The sequence below is a fragment of the Mastigoproctus giganteus genome, chromosome 11 (assembly GCF_048544385.1).
Source record: "Mastigoproctus giganteus isolate SK-2022 chromosome 11, ASM4854438v1, whole genome shotgun sequence".
Taxonomy (NCBI): domain Eukaryota; kingdom Metazoa; phylum Arthropoda; class Arachnida; order Uropygi; family Thelyphonidae; genus Mastigoproctus; species Mastigoproctus giganteus.
This window is the reverse complement of record NC_143585.1, coordinates 15,455,747-15,475,743: the sequence shown is the minus strand read 5'-3', so window position 1 is coordinate 15,475,743 and position 19,997 is coordinate 15,455,747. Positions and strand designations below refer to the sequence as shown.

General features: G+C 39.6%; 1 protein-coding gene and 1 long non-coding RNA gene across 2 annotated transcripts in view; both read left to right on the top strand.

The window, feature by feature from the left end:
• LOC150077741 (uncharacterized) overlaps nt 1–19,997 on the top strand; it is a 254,842-nt gene that overhangs the window by 131,578 nt on the left and 103,267 nt on the right. The window lies entirely within an intron of this gene.
• On the top strand, nt 5,213–13,658 carry LOC150077744 (lysozyme c-1-like). Its single transcript, XM_090385166.1, has 5 exons — nt 5,213–5,342; nt 7,863–7,954; nt 8,584–8,647; nt 11,259–11,334; nt 13,545–13,658. Exons 1-5 carry the CDS (start codon nt 5,213–5,215, stop codon nt 13,609–13,611), a joined length of 429 nt encoding a protein of 142 aa, XP_090241292.1. The 3' UTR covers nt 13,612–13,658.

Sequence of the window (19,997 nt, the reverse complement as noted above, 5' to 3'; positions counted from 1 at the left end):
CCTTGTGATTGGAGTTTCTGGGCACTCCAGACTTATATTGGAAAGAAAACTATAGTCAGTTTTAGATGATTTAATGCAGTGGGCCAATTTGAACAAATTGAAGATCTCTGCAAGTAAGACCTGTTTTATGGTTTTTAAGAAACAATTTGATTACGGTAGACATCCAAGAGTTCTTTTAAGTGAAGTTCAAATTCCTTATGTTGCTAAAACTAAGTATTTGGGATTAATCATAGATGACAAACTTTCCTTTTTACCACATATTTCACACCTAAATGTAAAAGTAAGACACTTTACAGGCTCCATTGCTAGGATTTCTCGTAAGGAGTGGGGATTGAATAAGAGGGTGTTGTCATTGTATTATAAGGCTATTTTTCTCCAGATAGTGGCATATGCGGCTGTTGCTTGGTTTTCTGTGGTAACTAAAACTAGGATTCAATCGAAACTTTTATCGCTTCAGCGTTCTATGTTATTAACTTTATTGAAAGTACCTAGAACAGCGTCTACAAACGCCCTACAGGTAATTGCTGGTACCATGCCATTGGATGTATTTATTGTCTACAGAGGGTTTTTGTACAAATTGAAAAAGGGTACATCAGTAACGTTTTTGGATATTACAATTGATTTGGAGAATAATATTAAAGAAGAAAAACAACGAATATGGAACAAATTAATGGATTTATGGCAGACCAGATGGGAAAGTGGTGATGTTGGAGCTGTGACAAGGAAATATATTCCCCAGGTGAACTATGCATTGGCAAAAACCGTGGCAACTTGGTTTACGCCTTCTATGTACACTTCTTATTTGTTAACAGGACACGGCTCACTTAGGGCCAAATTATATGAGAGAGGGTTGGAAACAGATCCTTTCTGTACATGTGTTCTGCAGTGGCAAGTCAGTAGTCACAAATTTACTTCCTTTCTGGCAATACACCTCGGAAGCTCTTGATAACCACCTACAAGTTGATGCAGTCTACACAGACATATCCAAGGCATTTGATAAAGTCCCGCACGAACAACTTCTGGAAAAACTTAAGCTATATGGTATCCGTGACCCTTTGCTCTCATGGCTACGCAGCTATATTACGCATCGTTCCTTGAGCGTTATCATAGATCAAGTGAACTCAGACTGTTTTATACCACTAAGCGGAGTACCACAAGGCTCTCCCTTAGGTCCTCTTCTCTTCATTGTTTTCGTAAATGACCTTCCTTCTTTCATGTACACCTCCAATATTCAAGTTGCTCTCTATGCAGATGATCTTAAGATCTACTCAGCAGTGAAGGAGACTACCGATTCTCAACAGCTTCAATGTGCTCTCAATAAATTCTCTCTGTGGCTATCTCTGAATGGCTTGTCTGCTAACCCCTCGAAGTGCAAAGTAATCTCTTTCTCATCTTGCAGATCTCCACAACTAATGAATACGGAGTATAGTATTAACTCTGTGATCATCAAAAGGTGTGACCAAGTTAACGACTTAGGGATTCTCTTTTCCAGCAGTGCTAAATTCGATGCCCATGTCCTTAAAATCACCAGCAAAGCATTCAAAACACTGGGATTTATCAAACGGAACACATACAAGTTCAAAAGCTACAGATATGCGGTTATCCTCTATAAAACTATTGTTCTGCCAGTCCTTGAATTCAGTTCACCCATCTGGAATCCTCACACAAAGACTTTAACTAACAAAATTGAAGCAGTCCAAAAAAACTTTGTCCGTTACCTTACGTACCGCAATCCTCTATTCTATCACTCAGTGTATTATGAATCGCTGTGTGATTACTTTCATCTGAGGCCTCTGTGCACTAGAAGAGTTACTGCTGACATCGCCCTTCTAGCCAAAGTAATCACTGGAATTTACGAAGCATCTGATATCCTGAGTAAAATAAACTTCAATGCTCCTTGTAGACAAGTCAGGAACCTTACACCGTTTCGCCTTGACTCTGCCAACATGGACTTAATGAAGTTCAGTCCACTGAACAGAATCAGCAAATCAGCAAATGACTCTCGCATTGACTTCTTTGACAACTCCCAATCACTGATGAACTCCATCCACAAGTTTGCCTCTTCACTTAAACTGCAAAGTGACTAGCTCACATCTAATTATTGTAGCTTATTATTTGTTATATTATTTTTCTATTCTCTAACGGATTAATTATTACTTGTTTTACCGGTAACTTAACTTAATACAATCCTCTTTTGTACATATGCTTTTATTGTTTGAATCTATATCAATGTTTATCGTCCTGTTGATTTCATATTACTGTTATTATGTTTATTGATCTGATCTCAGATACACTGTTAATGGTTACCTGTTGTGTATCTTGTTATTAATAAAATAAATAAAATAAAAAAAAATAAATGTGGCGAGCAGGAGACTTGGATGCATGTAATTTTTTTATGTCGGGAGTGTGAAGACCAAAGGCGGATTCTGATGGCGCATATTCCTGACTTATCATTTGATACAGTGCATTTGCTTATTGCAAATCGTGACTGTTTTTATTTATTTCAGGAGTTTTCAGCTGATGTTTTTGCACGAAGAACTGTTCTCAGAGCCTTTCTTCAGAGGCAAACCTAGTGTCTTAATTGTCTTCATGGAGTTTCACTATTTGTTTCTACATCTGGCTGGCGGTTGGGGTGCTGGACCTGATTCATGGTGTTGGGTCTGGTGCTCTGGTTAATTGTCTTTTGTGCTGCGATCATGAATACTCCATTCTGGATTCTGGGGTGCTGGATTTGATTCATTGCGTCGGGTCTGGTGGTCTAAAGGTTCTATTATCCATGGCATAAAGTTGGAGATTTGCTGGATGGTACCGTTATTGGTTTTGGAGGTTCCAGTGCATGTGAAACAGCAACTGAGGAAATATTCAGTTGAACTGTGATTTTTGAAGTTTATAGTTGTGCCATCCAGACTATTGAATATTATTGTTGTTTTATTATATATGTTTTTTTTTTTTTTTTTTCCTGCTGGCTTCCTGGTATGGGCAACCCGGGGCGCGGGATTGCTGGCACTCACTGGTATTGCACTACCTCCAGTGGGTGCGGGATTTCAAGTGCGAATTGCGCTACAGTAAAATCAGACTCAAGTAATTTAACATACTTTTTCAGGACTGCTTTGTAAAGACTACATATTCCCAAGTTCTCAAGGTAGATTTGGGCTTATGCCTGGGAGCTACCCTGAATAAGAACACACTTGTACACACACACGAGAGTTTAATGTTTGTCAGAGCATATAATTATATGTAAATATATCTTGTATATAAATCATGTATATACTTTTATGTACATAATGTTGAGACTATATTGTGTGTAATTAATAAATGAATGAATGAAAATAAATGAAAAAAAAATAATTAGCAGTACACCCGCCGGTATTGTACTACATCTGGCGGGGGGGCGGGATTTTAGTGCGCTGAGTATTGACAGTGAAAATGGACTCGGACCTGGCTCCTACAGCTTGGGACGGGCATTAGCGGCAGCTGCTCAGGTGTTGGCTGCTCGCTAGTTCGAAGAGGCCCGACACACTTTTTTCAGGACGTTTCACAGAGACTTTGTGCTGTCGCAGGTGTTTAAGGTGGAGATGGGCACTTGCCTAGGTGCCACCCTGACTCAAGAACATATATACAAAAAAAAAAAAAAAAAAGAACTAGCAGTCGATGCGTTATATGTTCATGCACCAACAGGTTGCTAAAAGAGTTATAGAACGAAGTCTCTGTTATGAAAAATCCTTTTATTATATCTTTAAATTACCGGTATTTATTTATTCTAGTACAGTCATCATCTTATCGAAGCGTACATATATCTTAAATATTTCTGAAGGCCAATAATCTCTAAGCATGACTGCATATGATGAATTTCATGGTACAGTTTCATCCAGATGCCCTACTTTTTCCCTTCATTTCTGCTAACAGATTGATGTCGTCATAGCCCGATTTTTTTCTGGGAGAAATACTAAGATTCTTAAGATTTCGAAAATTCTTAATGTCCTCAACTTATAACGAAATCTATACTTCCCACCTCAAATTGTTAGTGGTTACAATAAAAATTGGAAAATCCTGGGCAAGACATCAAGATACTCTAAGGAGAATCCAAAAATTAGAGCAGGCCCCCAAGAATCTCTTGATCCAATTCAGGAGAAGTATGGAAATCAAAAACGGTTTTAGTTGTTCAAGAAATGACGCGTCCTGTCGAATGTTCACGAGGGATCAAGAAATAGATTCGATTTGATTTTGACGAATATGTATTTAAATGTTATAAAAAACTCTGCAATATTAAAATGGAACTGGCCAGCATGGATTAATATTAATTATAAAATAGTTTTTCGAGTCTCGATTCCTTTGAAATCAGCAAAAAGGCTACACTGTTGTAGTAGTTTTTTTTTTTTTTTTTTTTTTTTTTTTTTTTTTTAGCAGCATCATCAACTAATGTCATATTGCTCCGTGTATACTGGCTATAGATTTCGTGTGTGCTGTGGTCGATTTTCTGTTTGCTGGACGGAAAACCATGCTAGCCTCACCTGACACCGACTAACTCAGCCGCGTTGTGAAAAAACCCATAAAAAATCACCAAGTCATCAACGGGACTCGAACTCAGGTCTTTTCGACCTGGTGGGGGGTTAACCACGATTCTACCGACTGTGCTACCCACGAGGGTTGAAGACTACCCGTTGACATATAAAGTTTAACTGTAATGATCAAAACGACTATAAAATAAAATTAAGAAATCGATAAGAAATTTTACGAAAACGAAATTATATGCCATTTTCTAGAGCCCAAATTTCTAGCTTACTTGTATATTGGCCCTTCTCATTATATATCTGAATTTCATTGCATACCTTTTATTCGCCCATCTACGATGCTGTAAATTAAGAAGATGCATATTTGGTGTGACACAATCGTCAACAAATTTCCCCATGATAAATGATATTCCACTTCTACACTGTTTATTTATAAGGACTATGACATCGATCACAAGAAAATTGCCCGTTTCATTTCCTTTTACTCGCGAAAATTTGGTGTCATTGTGGGTGGCAATCACCGGAACTGCTTTATGTTTGCTCAGCTTTCCAGATTTTCCAAGTCTACTCGTGGAGAGCGTATTTTCCCGATACAGCGTCACCGATGTGATTTCACGGTGATGCAACCCACGAGTGATATATAAATACCTCTTCAGCTATGCTACAGAGAAGGAGATAAGACCATCTGGTAAAGCAGAGAAATGGAAGGCAAGTGTATCCTGTTGTATCTTCTGGGATTAGCGATTGTGGTATCAGCGAAGAGGTTTTCTTCGTGTGAACTAGCGAAGAAATTGGCATCGTCAGGCATAAAAAGGTCCCTGATACCTGACTGTAAGTAACATTTCTCTCTACTTCTCTATGCGTCAATAAAAAGCATATTTTATTTGGTTATGAAAGGTGACTCAAAGCAAAAATAAATTTAAAAATTAAGTGAGAGATGTAAGTCTTGGTCTATCTTTCTTTCCAGACATTTAGTATTTTCGTATATGAAATATTAATTGCCAGAATATTCTAATTTTGTTAAAATAATATCTGAGGAGATCTCTAAAAGTAGTAGTTTTCAATTCGCAAAATAATTGTAATCTCTATGAACATGTGACAGTTTTTGTAGTATCTCCCAGTATTAAAAAAAGTTGATAAAAATAGCCACCGATTTTTCAAAGTTAAGTTTCGAAACTTAATTATTTATTTATTTCAGTTTCATATTCCTTTCCAGCTCAAAAAAATTCCATTTGTGATAAGTTTAGGGGTGGAAGGAAAAATTTCAGAGAAGCATGCTAAACTGATTTCCTAAATAATCTGTAAATGTTCTTCGGTGTGAAACGTAAATGCCAAAAATTACAATATGATATGCAATGCATCTTTTAAAACCTCCATTGAGTTGTAGACATTTTGCTATAGTTATTTGTGGCGCTGAATCATTCTTGCAGCTCGGGCAGCATTCTCTCTAGCTGTACAGCCTGGACTGTGTGTTCACAGTATTGCAGACTTCCAACATACTGTCGTGTTAATGCTCCTCTTACCACATTTTAATCAAAGAGCTTATAACTAGTGAGCATTTCTAAAATAGTTCAACGAAAATTGGGCATTAATTCCCAATTTTAGTTTCCTCTCCAGTTAGATATGCCCTTTGTTTCTAACGTTAACTTGAGTCTTCAACTTAAACTATCACTTTCTTTGTTTTCAATAATAAACAGTTGTGATCGACATAGAAAAATATTAAAAAAAAATAGCTGAGATTTAAAATAGCTCAATGCACAATCACTTGTATCTTGGCTTCCAGAAATGCTGGTGACAAAAGTCTCAACAACTTACCTCTCAGAATTACTGTAATATATAGGCTTGCATCTTTTTGGTATGTAACTCCTTCATGTAGTAAGAAAGATTACACTAGCCTGATTACTTGAGATGGCATAGAAAGATGTAATTCCGTGCCATTATGAGTTCATTAGAAATCTATGGGTGTCATTAGATTTTTATTGACTCTCTTGAGACTCAGATTGTGCTGTTAGAGTGCAGCACAGAGAAGTTGTAATACTTGTAGTGAGTCCCCACATATGGAATTAGCTTATTCAAAACTGGACAACTATTTTTTTTTCTGACAGTTTTGTCAAAAATTCAGTGACGAAATTTAGGGTCAGAAATGCAGTATCAAAGTTCTCTTCTTGAATTTCTTTGGTATAAATTATTTAAAAATAAAAAAATTGGTTGTGAAATATTTTCTTCTTTTAATTAACTATTGGTATGCACACTGGTCAAAAAAATAGGAACCTTTGTATTAAGACAGTTGCAAATAAAATAAATGGGAATAAATTCAAATAACGCAAAGAAAACTTTGAAAAAGGTCTTCTCGTGGGAGCCACGATTCAAGGAACGAAAGACAAAACTGATTTCTGAATAGAGTCCTTCTAAAAGGTTTTCAATGAACGTAAAGCACTTCCACATCTCAAAGGCGTAAATGTGGAAGAAAAAGAATACTTCAAGAACGACTCCGCCGCACTCCAAGGAGGACTGTCCGAAAAATATAGGACATCCAATGTTCAGGAAATAACACTCGAATTCAACCGAGCCTAGAATTGCCCTAATTCAATCCACAACACGCGCAGGGAATAGAAGTAACTGGGTATTGGCAGTCGACTGCCTATTCAGAAGCCCTTGATTTCAGACAAAAAATAAATAAATAAAAATGCCTTGCAGTGGTGCCCAGATCATCGTGATTGTGCACTGGAACAATAGAAGAAAGTCACGTGACCAGACGAATCCCGATATGCTTTGTTTTGCACTAAAGGTAAGCAGACTGTGGCGAGAACCTCACGAAGCCATGGACTTCCGTGTTTTGTTAAGACAAACCAAGCGACTGGAAGTGATATCATGGTATGGAGAATGTCTTGTTGGTACGGACTGGGTCCGTTGATACCGATGCAAGGTTAAATGTCATCTAGGGTGTTCCTAAATTTTGCATTAGAGGTACTGCACTCTCAATGTTATACTTTTATCCCGAAGGTGACGGCCAATTTATGGATAGCAATGCAACAGCGCATCCTGCCAGCAATGTGGAAGAATGGTTCGAAGAACATCACACGAATTTCCACCATCTTCTTTGCCCTCCCCATTCATTTAATCTGTATCCTATTGAGAATGCGTGGAAAGTGCTAAAGACAGCTATTCGTCCTTTTCCTTCCAGCAAAGTACCGCAGCTACGCGGTACTTTGCTGGACGAATGGTTACAATTAGACCAAAAGGCACTAAAACACCTTATAAAGGTTCGTATTTTTTTGGCCAGTGTGTGTATTTGTCAAGTGAATTACACCATGAAGATTTGTTAACCGATTTTCCTTTTTTAATTTGCAGTTGTGTGTTTGGCGAAACACGAAAGTAATTTCAATTCGAGAGCGCTTTCACCTCGAAACAAAGATGGCAGCCGCGATCATGGAATCTTCCAGGTAAGTTTTACTAAATGGAAGAGCAACACAAAATTAATTTAAAATACAGAAATTGCAGACAACGGTAAGATCAAACACTGAATGATGAACCTCGCAGTGGACACCCTTCCACCTCACGAAGGGGAAGGAATCTCGTGCGAAATGATAGGCGAATGATTGTGTTAAAAATATTAAATACATATCAGTAAAAGTATATAATTAAAACTCATACCGTTGTCTGTCTCTGACTGTGCCTTTCCCTAACGTGGGTGTGCTGGAGGGAACTCATGTGAGCCCTCATTAAATATTTGGGGATTATCTGAACCCCTTGTTAAAAAAAATCATTCTGATAAATTATAATAAAAGAATATTTTAACCGGGGATGATCCATCAATAAAACTCTTCTCGATTAAACTCCTGATGAAATTCAGCTCAAGGCTGGTTGTTGTGTCGAACCCTTGTACCTTGCTACAGGCTGAATACCTTGTGCCCAGATGGAGAATTCGTGATTAGTTCCTTTGCCCAAAGTAATCATTTGTTAGCGAGCTTTATCTTTTCATATCTACGAACAGTAAAAATGTGTAATTCTCTGCGCCTTGTGTTTCAAAAACCAACAGTAATACCCTTTATTATTTTATTCTCGATTTCAGATCAATGACAGATACTGGTGTTCACCTCCAGGTCCCCACAATGACTGCAAAATGAACTGTAAAGGTAAGTTATGCGTAAACGTTTGTTTACTATTTATTTCAAAAACAACTGCTACAGACAGCGTTAAGAGAGAGAGAGAGAGAGAGAGAGAGGCTAAGAATCGGAGATGAGGCGTATACTATCAAAAAGCGTATGTGAAAAGTAAGCCTATAAGTTTCCAGTGTAGGTAAATTGTCCTCTTATAATCGTTATATATTAGAACGAGTTAGATTATGCTGGAACGGACTTGCATGGAGGTATGAAGTACAGTTCATTAAAAAAAGTTCCCGGAATCACAAGCTGGTATTTAAATGATTTGCGCTACAGCCGTTAGGTTTAGTGGGGGCGTTGACGTTGACTTTTGTGTGCACTGTGGCTGGACTACTTCACTCGTGTGTCAAGGCGATTGATTGCTGAACGTCGCAGTTTGAACGGTGTGCTAACATCAAGTCACTCTTTAAACTTGGAAAAGAGCTACAGAGTCGCGTCAAGCATTACAGAAAGTTTATGGAGACGAGGCTTTGAAGAAAACAGCAGTTTACGAGTGGTTTAATCAGTTTAAAACCGGAGAGGAAACACTGAAAGATGTGACGTAAACACTGAAACAATCCTGACGTAAGGTTTAGTATACGTGCAAAGTTTGTTCCACCTTGGTGTAGGGCGATCAAATGTACTGCAAGAAATGCACCGCAGGTGATTTGTTCGAAAATTTAATGCAGCATCCCAGCGTCCCAAGGAAACTGGTCACTGGAGATGAGAGATGGATGTGTTCATATACGACCCCGAGACCAAGATGGGATCATTCGAATAGCAATAAAAATGTCCACACGAACCAAGAAAAATCGTGCAACAAAATCCAATGTCAAAGTCATACTGATTGTTTTTTTCTTTTTTTTTCCCCCGACAATGAGGCCATATTGCACTACGAATTAGTGACTACGGTAAAAAGCATTACTGCTGCTTACTACGTTGAGGTTTGATAGGTTTCAGTGAGAATATGATCCTGCACCATGACAATGCGCTAGTCACACAGCGATAGCAGTTCAGCAGTTTTTGGCTGCGAGAAAAAAATCCCAGTCATGCAACAGACTCCCTACTCCCACCGTCTGACTTGTGACTGTTCCCTACACTGAAAATTTCGGGGTCATCGTTTCGCTACAATGGTTGACATCAAAGAAACGTCGAAGCGCCTCTACATGAACTAAAAAAATACGATTTTAAAGAACGTTTCAAAGCTTGGGAAGACCGATTCAACATGTGTGTGCGTGTGTGTAGAAGGAAGTACACTGATGGCTATTAGGCTAGTAAACCCATCTGTTTGCTCAATAAACTTTTATGGTAAAATTCCGATAACTTTTGGAATGTACCTTGTATTTTATATTTTAATCCTTACCTCAGCAATCGCATGCTACTTTTGAATGTATTCTTCATGGAAAATTAAATCGTTTGACTGATTTTAGATTAGAAAAAATACTTAAACACTTTCTTTTCTTTACTTTTCCTCATGAACCCTGTAATCTCTATTCATGGGCTACCTCCTTTTCTCATCCCCTAACTTTCTGTTTCACCCTCTTTAATCACTTTCTTATCAAACTATTTAATCATTCCATTCGATGTTTCTTTCGAGTTTCTTCAGAATTTTCTGAGGAAGTGTCGACACATGCCCTAGATCAGGGGTGGCCAACGAGTCGATCGCGCATTTAATTTCGGTCGATCACGACGAATTTTAAATATACAGTCGTCCCTCGATTTGTGCAATGAAATTATTGAGATGGTAGATCGCGGCGCATTTTGAAGGAAAAAATTAGATCGCATCACATATTAAGTTGGCCACTCCTGCCCTAGATTATTGTTCCTCACGCACCTCCACTTAGTTAGGGACGGGAGGCAGGGGAAATCGTGGTATCTGCTGCCTCCTCGCTGAGAAGTCGCCAGTTGCCAGCCTACAAAAGTCCAACACTACACCATACACGAACCCACTTGTACTACACGGCCTGCGTTTGGCTTTGCCAAGTCCAGAAGATGTAGCGGTGAATGGGGAACCCTGGAGACCACATACAAGTACGTACATAAACCACGTTGGCATTTGCTTTTGTGAACGGTGACCTTTTAACGAGAGTAAACTCTAGCTGGGTATACGGAGCCTTAAGTTCAATTTTAAGGTTTTAGATTGAAATATGCGAGACCGTTGTCCAAGAATCATATATTTCTTCGGTTTCAAAAACGATAATTTCAATTAATATTATACTTAACTTTCCTGTTCCCGTAATTATACCAAATATTCTCATATGCTTATTTATTAATAACATACAGTTCCTTAGAACGATTACTGCAAGTCCCCTGTGGTTATCTTTGTCTCCAGTTTCGGTGAGTTTTATTTTTGCCACAGAAATCCTTCTGATGCATCTGTTTCCAAAGAAACACAGTCGAGTCTTTCTTAACCATTAACCTAAATGGCGTATGGCCCGGGGCTGCCAGATTTTTAGGAATCTTTCCTTCTTTTATGTGTTTTTTATATTTTCTTATTTAAGAATTCGCATTGTTTTTAATCCACGAACAATTAACTCTATATAAGATCAACATTAAATTGAAATGGCGCATCGTGTTATTAACCATTTATTCTATTTTTTCTCAGCACTCCGAGATGACAATATTGACGATGATATAAAATGCTCCAAGGTCATCTACCGCCGTCATAAATTCTCCGCATGGTAAGTAACAACAGTATACGCTTACTACTTAAATCGGTGGCTCTCTTAATCTCTTTCAGCTGAAGGCACCTTAAAAGGACTATGACTATGGTAAGGTGCAGTAGGCCCCCAATTTACGAATGCTCCATATACTTTTAATTTCATTAAAATGATATTCCGTTTTCAACTGTTTTTCACTTTATAGAGTTGACGATTCTCAGTTAAATTTCTGCTAAGAATCGTTTACTGATAATAGTATCTTCTGGTCATTTCATTGGCCAATATTTATTAAAATCAGTTTAAATACTTGTATAATAAAAATAAGGCATCCGCCACAGTAGGTTGTTGTAGGGTTTTAGGAGCACCAGCGACTAAGGCCATATTGATCCGTGTATACTGTCTCTAAATTTCTTGTGTTCTGATATCGAATTTCTGTTTTCTGGAAGAAAAACCCACTACCCTCTCCTGAGACCGACCAACTCAGCCACATTGTGAAAAAAATCCCATAAGAATTCTTCCCGTCATCGACGGCACTCGAACACAGGTTTTTTCCTCTAGGTGCGGGGAGATTAGCGATTGCTTCCTCTGGGCACCATAGTAGGAAGATAATTCTTCTCTTTCAAGAAGAGTGTTTCCATTCACAATGGGTTTCCTCAGCCTAAAAGTTATTTTTTGGTAGGAATTTTTTCCCCGCCATAAAGTGTGGTTCCAGACGTCTTGGCCAGTTAACCTCAGGCTATTATGTACTCCCGAACTCCATCCATCCATGTCCTCCTAGGTATTCCTCTTCTCATTCTTCCAGAAGATATCCATTCTAGGATAGCCTTTGGATATCTGGTATCTTGTATTCGTTTTACATGTCCATACCATGTTATGACCGCCCCTATGAAAACTGAATGCGATCCGTTGACCGTGTGAGGTACAAGAGTGCGCAGTTAGTCGACCTACGTAGCGAAGATAAGGTGTCAGTGGTTCAGTAGGTAGTAAAATACCGATCCTGATGGATCTATCCATCAGGATCGGTATTTTACGAAGGAAGGATTTATCGGACTTTGATAAAGGACAGATTGTGGGTGCTCGACGAACTGGTGCCTCGATTTCCCAAATGGCTGAACTGGTGGGATGTTCGAGAGCCGCCGTTGTTGAAGTGTACCAGGACTCGCGTCAAAATGGTCAAACAACGACCCGATGGCAAAACTGCAAAGGTCAGCGAAAGGTTGATGTTAGAGGTAAGTACCGGGTCCGACGACTCGTACCGGCGAACAGGCGCAACACTGTTGAAGAGTTGACTACCCAATACAACATGGGCCAACCCGGAACTATATCTGGAATGACCATGCCAGCACGTATCGGGTATACCAGCAGACGAACCCTACGGCATCCTCTCCTAACCAAGGTTCATCGGCATAAAAGACTCGCCTGGTGCAAAAGAGCATGCAAGTTGGACGTTAGAAGACTGGAAGAAGGTGTGCTGATCGGATGAGTCACGCTATTTACTCCACACTGTGGATGGTCATGTACGCATTTGGCGTCAACAACAACATGAGGCTCTTGATCCATCATGCATGGTATCAAAAGTGCAGGCTGGTGGAGGCGGTTGTACAGTGTGGGGCATGTTTCACTGGCAGGAACTTGGACTCAAGTTCCATGTGGAACAATGTATCACTGGCCTCTGCTATCGTCAACTGCTTGCTAACTGACTACACCCCGCTATGTTACACTTTTTTCCCGAAAGGCGACGATACCTTCCAAGATGATAATGCTCCGAGCCACGGGGCACTTGATGTGCAGGAATGGTTCGAAGAACACAGTTCTGACTTCCAGAATGACGATTGTCCTCCGAACTCTCTCGATATCAATCCCATACAGCACTTGTGGGACACTATGAAAAGCCATATCAGGCCTCTGGATACACCAATCACTTCCATACCTGCATTGCTGATTGCATTACACACAGCTTGGTTGGCCATACTTCCCCAACGTTTCCAACATCTTGTTGAATCAGTACCACGTCGGATAGCTGCTGTACTGAGGGCAAAAGGAAGACCTGCGAAGTATTAAGTAAGTGGTCATAATCCAGTGATCACTCAGTGTATACTAATCTTTATATATATATATATATATATATATATATATATTAATCTTAACCTTAGTATAATAGCATACCTCCTATGTTCAAGTGTCAAAGTTTTTGCATATTTTTGAATGCTCTGTTTATCGTTTCTTTAAAGGGTTGCCTGGAAAAAGCATTGCAGAGGGAAAAACGTCAGAAATTACGTGAAAGGATGCAAATACTAAAATGCTCTGTAGAAGTATTTTTTTTTCTATTGTTACCGAAGATTAAATACTTAGCATAATGAATTCCATCGAGTTACTGAGTTCGAACTTTACAAATCTATGTTTTGCGGACATCTATCCTGAAAACTTTTATACTCCTTTGTACAAATTTACATTTTGATAAACTTTTATAGTTTTATATCGATATTACTGTATTTACGAACTGTTCTCCATTTTATAAATAAAATTGTTTTCTAGAATATTTGGAGTGTGGTTTTTTTATTAATCAAAAGCATGCTACACTGAAAGGTGTTTCTATATTTTGTACTGTGAGAATTTGGCCAAGAGACTCAAAAACAGATGTATTCTATGTCTTTCTAGAATCGGCAAAATATACAAGTTCTAACTGATTTGTAAAATAATGAAAGGGTTAAAGGAGTTAATGAAACTGTCAGAAAATTTGTTTATCAGTACCTCATGATAATTACATGGGTAAACAACATTTTTTTTTTCTTAAAAGCATGACCTTTTCAATGCACTTTTTATTGCTGATTATAAAAATCACTTCAAAATGTTTTTTACCAAGTCAGAGTTTGGAAAAGGTTCCTTATTTCATTTCAAAAGCTTTTCGTATGTGCTTGTTTAGCACTGCATTCGAAATTGTCTTCTTTCGGAAGACAAGCAGCACATGGTTGCCCTAAACCATTAAGAGTTATTAACGACTCTAGATGATAATCGTTACTGTGTCATTACAATCTGACCCATCTTCTGAACTTATCACGATATGATCCGCCTTGAATGAAACTTGGACTTGACAACGTCATTAGCAAATGTAATGGGGGTTCCCCGTCTCTTCGAGTTTATTGATTCCCTGAGGTTGGTCATCACGGTGAAAATGGTTGTGGGACTTATCTCCGAGCCATCCATATGGAATATTTGCTGCTGGAGAATCCCTATCTCTGCCTTGCTGACTACTCTGGTAGCCATCAAGTACTTTGGTAGCCGTCGACCGTGCGGCCACGCATTTTCATGCTCCGCGTTTAGTGCTAAAAATATAATGTTAATAACTGTGTACCATGATGAATCCAATACCACAAGACTCCGTTTAGTATTTGCCACCCATTGATGGAGCTGTCGTAGAACTCTCCATGACAGGTAAATTTTTATTGTCATTTTTTCGTCTCATATATTGCAATCATAACTACGGTATTTCGAAGTTGGCCCAATTGTGTGAGTAGAAACCTCACCAGGTCAAGGTTGCCACACAATAGGCCTGATTAATTCCCTTGATCATTAAGTGCGTTAAATTCCCTAATGGCCTCCTCCCTAGCGCCAGCGGCCTGAAGTCTGTAATTAAATCTGCTGAAGGTCACCGTAGCAAATCGTCTTGAATGTAACTCCTCTTCTGAGCTTAACTGAAAAGTCAGTTGAAAGCAGCATACTGAAAGTTCACTACAGTAAAATTTGTCGGAGTTCAAATATGCTAAGCCCTACCCAGAAGAATGCCATGTGCGCCGGAAAAACCACGTGTAGCCAGTGTCAAAAGCCTGCGTCTCTCACTGTGCAGTGTGTCAGCTGCGCACTTAGCCTAGGGGCTTGCTGCGTAAATAATCTCTCAAAATTGTCAGCTTCTAAGAGAAAATCGTACCTGTGCCAAGCGTGCAAAACACCTGTACATAAGAAGGTACCACCAAATAGAAGGACGAAAGCGAAAGGAAAGGAAGCGCAACCTAATAACTCCACTAACATAGATAAAGCGAAGCCTCTTCCGGTAACCAACGCTGACAACAGTCTTGTCATTCCTGCAGTCTTATACAGCTCACCGAATGCTGTAGCTATCAAGGAAATTGAATCTGCATGTGAGGCGCCACCCAGCGTTGAAGATTCTATGTATGGCGACGTACTATTAGCTCGTAAAACAGAAGACTTGATGCCGGCGAAAACACCCGGACATAATGAGAATGACAAAATAGCCGCTGAACACAGCCAACCTGCCGTGTCTACACTAATATCTGGAATGAATTTTGATATCGGGATGGAGCCTCCCGTGAATGGGAATTACGATGCTAATGTCAATGGCAATGTTACCGCCTCCATGAACCCAGGTACGTTTCGAGCGCAACTCTACAGAAACTCTACAGAAATCAATGCAGACGGCGGCATACTAGTGATAGTATTGTGTATGTCAGCCAACATTATAATGAAACCCTGACTGATACTGCTTCTAACAGTGGAAATACTATTGTAAGTGTAAATTGAAATGTTAAATGAATACAACCAAATAAATCACAGCGTGAGTCTAGACGCCCCAAGTGAAATATCAAACTCGGCTGCGGAACCTTGCCTAGGAACCAAAGAAAAAGCTGAGTACCAACAATCAGATAATACTACCTTCCTCCGCCTAGACGACCAAAAACTAGAACTCATCGCAAACGAAATAAGGCATCTAATAATCAAAACTCTAGACAGTCAACTAATGTCTCTACTCAAAGCCAAATTATTAAAACTCTCTGAAGATCATGATAACCAGGGTACGATGGCAAATACCCCCAGGGTGTCAATTCACACACATCATATCAACCAAGGGTGAGGTCACGTAATGGTCACGATACTAAAGGCACCCAAAACCGTCAACACATGACGAGTTGTGTTCAACCAGTTCCAGAAGCTAGTGTTATCAACGGTATAATTCCTTCGCTCGAAATTGAAACTCAGAATTGGCAGCATTCTAATCTATCAGTACCTCATGAGGATAAACTTATCACAAGCAATTCATGTCATGGAACGGAGAAGTTAAGTCTCACACCTGTTTCGAGTGACTGCTGTGTGAATAATATCATTTTTTCCCACATTAAATAACCCTAATGCGGTAGGTTCTAAGGCCAGATATCTCAACACAAACCAACCAGCTGAGTTTCAGAGAGACCACTTAACTCATATGGGAAAATGCATCGACAGATCCACAACAAATAATCCAGTGGCAAATTGCCTTAATGAAGACTTTACTGGGTGGCCGTATCAAGAAGCTAATACTTCATATACCATTCTGCCGGATTCCCAGCCAATCCAGAATGCTATACACTGTCCCAGTAGCCTTATGCCGAATAGACTGAATAACAAATCATATGGGAACAGATATGAAATTTTCTTCAAAAGAAAAGTTGTTCAAAGACCTCCCGTCTCCTCCTACTCATCTAGTCTAAGCGGGTACAGCCGAAACAACTCCATCTTGGTAGCTGGTATACAATACCCTGCCAATAACAATTGCGGTAGATTGTCAGGTGCATCATTCTCCTCTCGAATAAAACCCATGATCACAAGACCCATCCAACAATCTAAAGCAATCTTTGTTTCCCGAGTCGACCCTCAGACTACTCCAGACCAAATTGTGTCAAGGAAGAAGTAGACTCATGAATATAACTGTAAGAATCTCCCTACTGAAGAGGGCAGCCACATATGCGTCCTTCAAAATTGAGTGTGATGAAAAAAGATATTAATAATGTTGCCGCCACTTCCTTCTGGCCAGTGGAAGCTCTCATCAGACCTTTTTATCACAACGGCCAGCCGAGATTAAAACTACCTCGCTATGTATATCCTTGTAAGCCAACCACAAACTCACAAAAAAAAAAAAAAAAATACTATATTAGGGTTACCCGTAAATTATTACATTACCCGTATTCGTGTCTGTAAACTGCGTGTGTTCTCTGGTCGATTTGCCTGTTTTGCTGGACGAAAAAAACCCCAGTTTCTGAGGAAAAAACCTTGCTATCTACGCCTGAGACCGACTAACTCAGCCACGGAGTGAAAAAAGCCCACTAAAGTTCCTCGCGTCATCGACGGAATTCGAACCTGGGCCTTTTCCACCCGGTGTGGGGAGGACGGTGACGATACCACTGTGCTACCACGCAGACACCACAAACTCACAACTATGACGCCAAAGGAAGGAAACCAGACCATCGTAGAATATATGTACCCTGTTAGTTACACAGGATACTGAAACTCTACCGGATCGCCATTCAGATGTCAATCGAATTTCTACAATAGTCACTACCCGACACATGATACAAAGTAGGACTATACCCCGTAGAAGACCTACTAGAACACAGATAAAACCATTATCCATAGGGAAGATTTTTTATCAGAATGTTAGGAGCATACGAAACAAGTTGGACACATTGGAACAACTGCTCTTGTCACGGTCTGCTGATGTTATCTGTCTTACAGAGACCTGGCTCCAGCCACATCAAGAGTCTCTAGTCGCTGCTGGATACAATGCCTACTTCAAATTCAGATCTGTAGCGAGGGGTGGAGGAGTAGCCCTGTTTGTACGGGGAAGAGAGCCTAAAATCAGGGAAGAGAGCCTAAAAAACTTCAAGGGTTGTGTTAGGGTTGTTAAATATACAAGAACAGTAAATTTTAATTGTTTATACAGTAATGTTAGAAGTGTCGTCAATAAAATGAGCGAATTCGAACTGTTGGTTAAAACAAGTAACGCGGACATAATAGGGCTTACGGAGACGTGGTGCCACCCGGAAATTGGGGATGATGAGTTTCGGTATGGCTTGTATAATGTATTTAGGAAGGATAGGTTAGATAGAAGGGGTGGTGGGGTAATGCTTCTTATCAGAAGCAGCCTGAGTGCGACGATAGCTTTCCCGGATTCAGACATTTCACATGCTAGTACAGAGTCTGTATGGTGTGAGATAGTTGGAAACAAAGGTATAATGCGAGTAGGAGTAATCTACAGACCAGGTGATTGTGAAGATTATGACAAAAGCCTCTACATGCAAATGGAATGGGCAAGTAAGCGTCAATGCCTTATTATGGGTGATTTCAATCTGCCTCTAATTGATTGGAGTAAATGGGAAGGAAACTCGACATGAGGAACAAAATTTTTAAATCAACTAGATGACTGTTTTTTGTATCAACATGTCAGGGAAAGTACTAGAGAAAAGAATATCCTAGACCTCATCATCGCACATGAATCAGATGACATAACAGGGCTGACAGTAGAGGAACCAGTAGCAGGAAGTGATCACGAAGTTCTACGGTGGATGATGACGAGAGAGGTAGCAGAAGTAAAAGGCAAAGGAATGGGTTTTAATTTCAGAAAAGGAAATTACGACGCCTTAAGGTACTACATGGCCTCTGTTAACTGGGTAGATATCGCGCAGAGAATGAATACATTTGAACTGTGGTACGCTTTTAAAACATTAATCACAGATGCCTTGAATGCGTACATACCATTAAAAAAATACTCCACGAGAAGGGTTCCAAGTTGGATGAATAGTGAAGTTGCCGCATTACTTGAGCAGAAAAAGGTGGCATGGAAAGGTTACAGAGCAATAAAAAGTACTGAAGCCTATAACAGCTACAAGGTGATGTGTAATAGAGCCACAGAAAAGGTTCGACAGGCAAAGGCAGTTTATGAGAAATCACTAGCAAACAGAGCAAAGAGAGGGGATAAAGGATTCTTCACATATATAAATACCAAGAAGAGCAGGACAAACCAGATCGGAGCTTTACGTAAGGGAAAGGGGATAGTAATAAATACACCAGCTGCCGTTGCAGATGAACTCAACAGTTATTTTGCATCGATATTTACAAAAGAAAATCCTTTTGTGGCAATGGGAAATTGTGGGAGCGAAGTTAAAAAATATGTAATTAATGATATTGAAATTTCGCAAGATTATTTAATGAAAAAACTTTCGAGCCTACAGACCAGTAAGGCTCCTGGAGTTGATGGAATATACCCTATAATCTTAAGAGAGGCGGCAAGCGAGTGCATTGAACCATTGAGGCTAATTATGCGAGCATCACTAGACTCTGGGGAGATTCCTTTGGATTGGAAAAGTGCAAATGTGTCTCCCACACATCAGGGTGGCTCTAAAAGTGAAGTTGGAAATTATCGACCTGTCAGTCTGACTTCAGCAGTAGGGAAAATCATGGAGGCAATGATCAAGGGTGGAATTCAGGATCATTTGGATCGAACTGAAATTCTCAAGGATACTCAGCATGGTTTTGTAAAGGGAAAATCATGTTTAACAAATCTGGTTCGCTATTTCGAAAGGGTCACTCACCAGCTGGATTTAGGCAATAATTTCGACATTGTTTATTTAGATTTCAGCAAAGCTTTTGAGTCAGTCCCACATGAGCGGTTGCTTTATAAGCTGGAAGAGGTTGGAATCACTGGGAAAATCCTTAAATGGATAGAAGGATGGCTTCAGGGCAGGAGGCAGAGGGTTGTGATAAATGGCTATTCCTCAGATTGGGTTGATGTAAGAAGTGGGGTTCACCAAGGATCAGATAGAGTAGTTAACGATCGCTGTCAAGCTGAGCTTCTTCAGAGAGACCTAGATAGACTTCAGGAATGGTCAGAAAAATGGCAGCTGTGCTTTAATCCAACA